The sequence below is a fragment of the Haliotis rubra genome, unplaced genomic scaffold, assembly GCF_003918875.1.
Source record: "Haliotis rubra isolate DU_JTF1 unplaced genomic scaffold, ASM391887v1 Scf253, whole genome shotgun sequence".
Taxonomy (NCBI): domain Eukaryota; kingdom Metazoa; phylum Mollusca; class Gastropoda; order Lepetellida; family Haliotidae; genus Haliotis; species Haliotis rubra.
The window spans coordinates 1373388-1379793 of record NW_025766592.1 but is presented as its reverse complement, the minus strand read 5'-3'; the positions used below and the strand labels follow the sequence as shown (position 1 = coordinate 1379793).

The following is a 6406-nucleotide window of genomic DNA, read 5'->3' as shown; positions in this document are numbered from 1 at the left end:
CTTGAATTAATGTCTAGTGCTTGGTGACTTCAATATTGACAGAGGGACACCTAGGGGGAAAACAACTGGAGGATGTTATGACTGCTCTTGGATTTGTACAGTGCGTAACCAAGGCTACAACAATCTATGGATCTTGTTTGGACCATGTCTACAAATCTTCACACAATGAACAGTTCACTGTTGATATACTTCCTAACTACTTCTCCGATCATTTCACCATATGTCTGCATTTGTAGCAGCTGAAGAGATGGAACATTTTACACCTGGTCAAAGTCATTGGATGCAAGCCTCAGGAGTTACATCATCTCAACTCTGAGGAAAGCGAACATTATATGGAATCACTTGTCAAGAATTTTGAAGATATGTTGATCAATCTTTGTTTTATGACTAAAAATCTCTCAGTTGCTCAGTTTTTAACAAACAAGCCCATCTCAACTCCTCGGAAATAATTATGGACTTAAACAGATAAACAGTGTGAGGTATGCAATAATATCTTGTCATTGAACAGTTAACTTTTAACCTGCCATATTGAATATGTTCCAGAACATGCCAAAATGTACCACTTTTGCTTCTACAGCAATCTATTGCTTTCTCTTGCCTCCACAGTGATATTGCTATTGCTAGTTTATTTACCCTTGTACCATGAACCTTCATGATATAGGTTTAATTGTACTGTGGTAAGTTCATTGTGACATACATTTACAAATAAGTATTTACCTTGGACACTTTGGATATATTTATTTTATGATCAACCATGATATTTATTTAGTAGAAATTAATCACCAGAGCACGCTCAGTGTAGGGAACACTTCCTACGCAGCGGTGGCATCCGTGTCCCTGGACACAATTTTTCTTGTTATGTTCTGAATTTTTGTTTCTTATATTGATATAAATTAAATTGTTCTCGTCACGATATGGCTGAGATATTGCCGATGTGACGTTAAATTTTAACTCACTCACTTAAGACCTCCGCCACTGTAAGCACTGTAAGCGCCAGTCGCTGTTATAAGTAAATGATATTTGAATAGTAGCACTCAGGTGGTGGGTAGCCTAGTGGTAACGTCGCTCGTCACGCTGAAGACCCGGGTTCGATTCCCCAGTAAATGTGTGAAGCCCATGATATTTGAATATTGCTAAAAGCGGCGTACTTTAGCACTCAGATACTTACCTCATCTATCCATTTCTTCATTTCAGCCTTGCCTTCCGAAGAACCTGTCCCACCACCGAAACACGATGAAACCTTCAACTTTCAGTTGTTTGAACACGATCGTCATGAAGGGATATGGACCTGAGAGAAGACAGAATAAATTCACATGAATGTACAGAAGAAAATAGGAAGCCTGTTGGAAATGCAGATTTCATCTTCCACATTACATCACTGCTCACCCTTTTACTATGTTGCTGACAAATAACACGAACATTAATGAGACTGCACCTAATGTACAAAATATGTATTAACAGAGACATAAAAGCCTGCAAAAAGTCCAATTATTGAATAAGAGCCTTCCAAGAGTTTTCACTTAAAGTTTCTCCTCCAGTAGTATGATTGAATAGTCATGTTTATGTCGTAATTGATTATCATAGTACGGGTCGTACTCAAATATTGTCTTTTCAGAGAAGAGACACTAGGATGTGGACATTCTATCTGATGATGCAATTTTACATGAACATGGTCAAGTTACAACAAACTCTCATGGTTCCTGTCATAGACAAATAGAAAATGACTCTCCAGCATCTGTGGATTCACATATCAGGTATTTTGCCACGTATTTTAAATGACTTTGTTTTAATTTGGATATGGTCCTCAAAGTCTAGATAATGTTTGAAGGCCTAGAACCAGGTCCACGTGCAAAACTAACCACGACATTTCGGACCATACACGACTACAAGGCTTACATGGGTTTAAATATAGACATAAAACCGTTTGGAAACAAAGCAGGAGTTTGGTGTACATGCATAAACAGACATCTCAACAAATATCCAACAAATTCCAAGAGGGTATGGGTAGGGTATTGCTCGATAAATACTTACCGATGGGTGGCTTTGTGGCATTGTAGACTGAGATACCACCACAAAGAGAAACCCTACCAAACATATTCATATGCTGAAGTGCTGTAGACGTGAAATCTCCTCCCACCTGTAAAATCATATGCTTGTTGTTAGCTTTCAGTTATTGACCAGGTGTCTACACTATTGGAAGACTATCCAATATCATAAACCTCATTAACTCCAACTGCGTTTTTTGCCTCCTTATTTAACAGTGTCCTTGTTTTCTACCCAACTGTTAACCACCCGGGTCTTATCCTGCATAATATGTTGATGACGCGTGATCTTCTGCACAATTAATAACTGTTCCCCTACTGCCGAAATACTGTTCAAATATGGACACACTCTGCCCAATGAGTGTTCAACCCTGTTCTACTGCTCAGTTAGTGTTCAACCCTGTTCTCCTACGTCCCAATTAGTGTTTAACCCTGTTCTCCTACGTCCCAGTTAGTGTTTCAACCCTTTTCTCCTGTCCAACTAATGTTCATGGCCCTAATCCGCTGGTAGGGTTGGTGTTCCACGCCGTGATATTGATGAAATATTACAAAAAATGTGGCGTAAAACCCTATTCACTCACTCGCTACCCACTTAGTGTTGAACCCTGTTCAACCCTGTTCTCCTATTGCCAAATCAGTGTTCAACTCTGGTCTTCTACAGCCCAATTAGTTTTCAGCCCTTCTATGGTTCAATTAGTTATGAACCCTGATCTGCTTTCGTCAGTCATTGTTCAACCCTGTTGCAAGCCCGTTCACCACCATACTTCATTTTGTCTTTTTCAGATACTACCAAAGGACAGTTCATCTTTTGTTCAAATGTGATATACAATGTGTATCTTCAGTAAGCAAACAAGAGTTGCAATGTTAGTCTTTGCACGTTTTCGAGAAGCGGCATTATATTGACAGTGGGCAGGCGCTGTAGTTGCAGTATGTTGCCAATAGAAAAATGTTGTACTATAGTATGTTGGCAACTGGATGGTGTTGTAGATGCAGTATGTTAAATATATTTTATCCTTGTTCGTATAGGTGTTGTTATACGTTCAGTATACAGAAATAGGTGGGTGCTGTTCACAATATTTACAGATAATATGTTCAAAATATGTTCACATAAGTACAGTATGTTGACAATAGGTGGGTGCTGTAAGTACAGTATGTTCAAAATGGGTGGATGTTGTACGTACAGTATGTTGACAATAGGTGGGTTGTGTAGATACAGTGTGTTGACTATGGGTTGGCGTTGGATGTGACAATAGGTGGACGCTGTACGTACGTTATCAAAGTAACAGTCAATTCCGTCGGGGGCCGCCTTTTTCAGGGACTCGTCGATGTCTACTTCCTTGTAGTTGAACACGTGATCAAATCCAAGACTCTTCACCCAATCACATTTGTCCTTTGATCCAGCAAATCCAATCACCTTGCACCCCTGCAAACGACGTTAAAACGATTGGTTTTCCGAACAGTTCTCAGTGTTCGCGTTAACGCAAAAGCCACGTTCATGCAAGTAGATCTACATTTCACGCACCATATTTTCGACCTGCGTTTCCTGCACGCAAAGCATTTTGTGTTCTGGGAACAAGTAACCGAAAAACGTATTTTCTCCAAGGAAAATAAAATAAAGTATCTCTGAGCTAATTTGACAACATGCACTTAAATGCAAAGAAATTTCAAAACTTTACAGGGAGCCCTGTAACTAAGGGACCGATTAAAATTTATGGTTGGGGTAGGGGTGCGGGTGATGGATGTTGATGATGATTTTAATAGGGGTCACCCATTTTGTTAGGGGCAGCAATTGTGTAAACATGAATTGGGTGGGCCAGCAATTTTGTACCTAAATCTATTAAAAAAAATATGATTAAAAAATATGGGAAGGGGGCGGTCCCTAAAGACAGGCGATCTGGGGCTCATGATCTCAATTTACACAAACAAGGCATCGCTGATTCACAAACCATGAGCAAATATACAATCTGATTAGCTAAGCATCATTCTGTGTAACCGCTATTACTGAAGATAACTAAAACCATTTTCAGGCAATCGTCAAGATGCAAAGACTGTCGGTTGTGTGACCAGTTATCACCTCGTAGGCAACTACTTTGACCCTCTCGAGCCAGGAACTTCAGCTTGGTTAGTAAGGCAGCAAAGAGCTCTGAGGCACTACTCCTGACATAAGACGTAACTCCAGAAGTAACTCGGTAGATACCACCCGGGACCCGTAAAAGTCCAGCAATGCCTAGAGATAGTTAGGCTTGTGCTAAAGTTCTTATACCCGACGCCAGAGAAAGTAGCTTGCGCTAGCTGGTATGGTTAACCGCTGCACTCAGCAATATTCCAGGAATATAGCGTAACTTATGGAGTCTGGACTAGGCTATCCAGTGATCAAAAGCATCAGCATCGACCTACACCACTGGGATACGATGACATGTGTCAACAAAGTCAGCGAGTCTGACCACCCGATCCCGTTTGTCGCCTCATATGACGAGTATGGGTTGCTGATGACCTATTCTAACCCGGATCTTCACGGGCCCACTTCGGCAACGAAGAGCGACCCTGTGATATATGGCAGTTCAGTCTATTACACTGGTGTTATATGTTATATTCTCACCTTGATCTTGGCGATCTGTCCGACAGCACTGCCCACCGCCCGCGGAACCGTTAACCAGTACAGTCTCTCCAGCCTTTGGCTGACAGATCTCCAGGAACCCGAAGTAGGCTGTCATCCTGAAATCAAAATATCACAACCTGGGGATGTTCACGCTGTTCAAATAGAATCCAAGTGGCACATTCATTGACATTAACACTCACGTCATCGTACTCGACGACATTGGACGTTTGTCTTGATATCAACCACTAGTTTGTCTAGTTGTCCGGACTCTCTTTCTATGATATATAGGTCGGTCTCCTATTCTCGCGGGTTTCCTATTCTCGCGGTAAACACGTTTTCTGCCGAAATCGCCGATGCGCGACACTTAGCCGTTGTTTACATCACCAACTGGAAACTAGGAAGTGGCCCAAGTCTGTGAGTGATCAAAATCTTGCAGTGTCACTTTCCGGCAGGATTGCTCTTACATACACTCAATAACGTTAGTTCCTGGTAATACCGCGAGAATCGGAGAAGCTTCGTTTCAACAATGGCGAATGACATTGTTTATCACCGGGCTCACGAGTGGTAATTCACCTGATGGATCTGGCAGCTGATAGATGTAGATGTTAGACAAGAAGGCCCTTCATTTAAAAACAACAAGCATGAATACGATAAGAATTGTTTGTGTTATTTTTTCAGCCGATCTCCGTAAGTACCGTGAGAATAGGAAATGCCTTCCTACTTGGAATATTGCTGAATGTTAAAAAAACATTCACCCACTCAACCACAGGCTACATAAAACTGAGGTATCAAGTTCAGCAGGTTCAGCAGGTCAGGCTCACTCACTTGGTTGACACATGTCATCAGTTCCCAATTGCGCAGATCGATGCTTATGATGTTGATCACTGGATTGTCTGGTCCAGACTCAATTATTTACAGACTCCCGCCATATAGCTGGAATATTGCTGAGAGTGGCGTAAAACTATACTCACTCACTCACTCACTATCAAGGTCACTGAAATCATAACAAGAATAAAGCTGATACAAATCGGGTTATCAAGATCGGCGTTATGACTGTGCGCCATCGCGCTCACCGACGTTGCTCCTTTTATCGACTACTATTTAGAGAGCTTCTATATATCAGGCAGTTGTCATATAGCTTGAATATTGATGACAATGTCGTTGAGCAGATTCACTCACTCAGTCGCAAAGTAGTGCTTCACACAATCACTGATATAACACCTTATTCACAGCTGACGAACCGGTGAAGATCAGGGTTAGAATTGGTCTTCAGTAACCCGTGCTTAAGAGGCGACGAACGGGATCGGGTGGTCAGGCCCGCTAACTGGGTTGACACGTCATGGTATCCCAGTTGCGTAGATCTGTATTCTTGCTGTTGATCACTGGATTGTCTAGTCCAGATTATTTACAGGCAGCTGCCATATAGCTGGAATAATGCTGAGTGCGGCGTTAAATAACAAACCAACCAATCCACTGTTGATGAGAACACCTACCCTGGCATCCCCAAGATTCCCAGTGCAAGAGATGGCTCCAGTGTTCCAAGATCGGGCACTTTGAGGAAACGAATGGTTTCCAAGTCTTTTGGCTTTGAAGGGTCGACCAGTGTACGTGAACGCCACCCCGATTGCATCTGGACCAGGCATCCGACGGGGTAGTCCTTGTTTTTACTCTCCGACACCCTGGGAACAAATGCTAAATAGTGAACTATATCTGCATACCCCTGTTATCTTTTTTCATAAATCTAGACAAAAGTGAGCGTTTGGCA

At 41.9% G+C, this 6406-nt stretch overlaps 1 protein-coding gene across 1 annotated transcript in view; it reads right to left on the bottom strand.

Moving 5' to 3' along the window:
• Window positions 1-1167: 1167 nt before the first annotated feature.
• LOC124279605 (prostaglandin reductase 1-like) overlaps window positions 1168-6406 on the bottom strand; it is a 17021-nt gene continuing 11782 nt past the window's right edge. Inside the window, 6 exon segments of the mRNA XM_046715449.1 lie at window positions 1168-1288; window positions 2032-2137; window positions 3313-3465; window positions 4642-4678; window positions 4680-4757; window positions 6135-6320. Of these exon segments, the coding sequence (XP_046571405.1) occupies window positions 1191-1288; window positions 2032-2137; window positions 3313-3465; window positions 4642-4678; window positions 4680-4757; window positions 6135-6320 (658 nt within the window). The 3' untranslated portion in view covers window positions 1168-1190.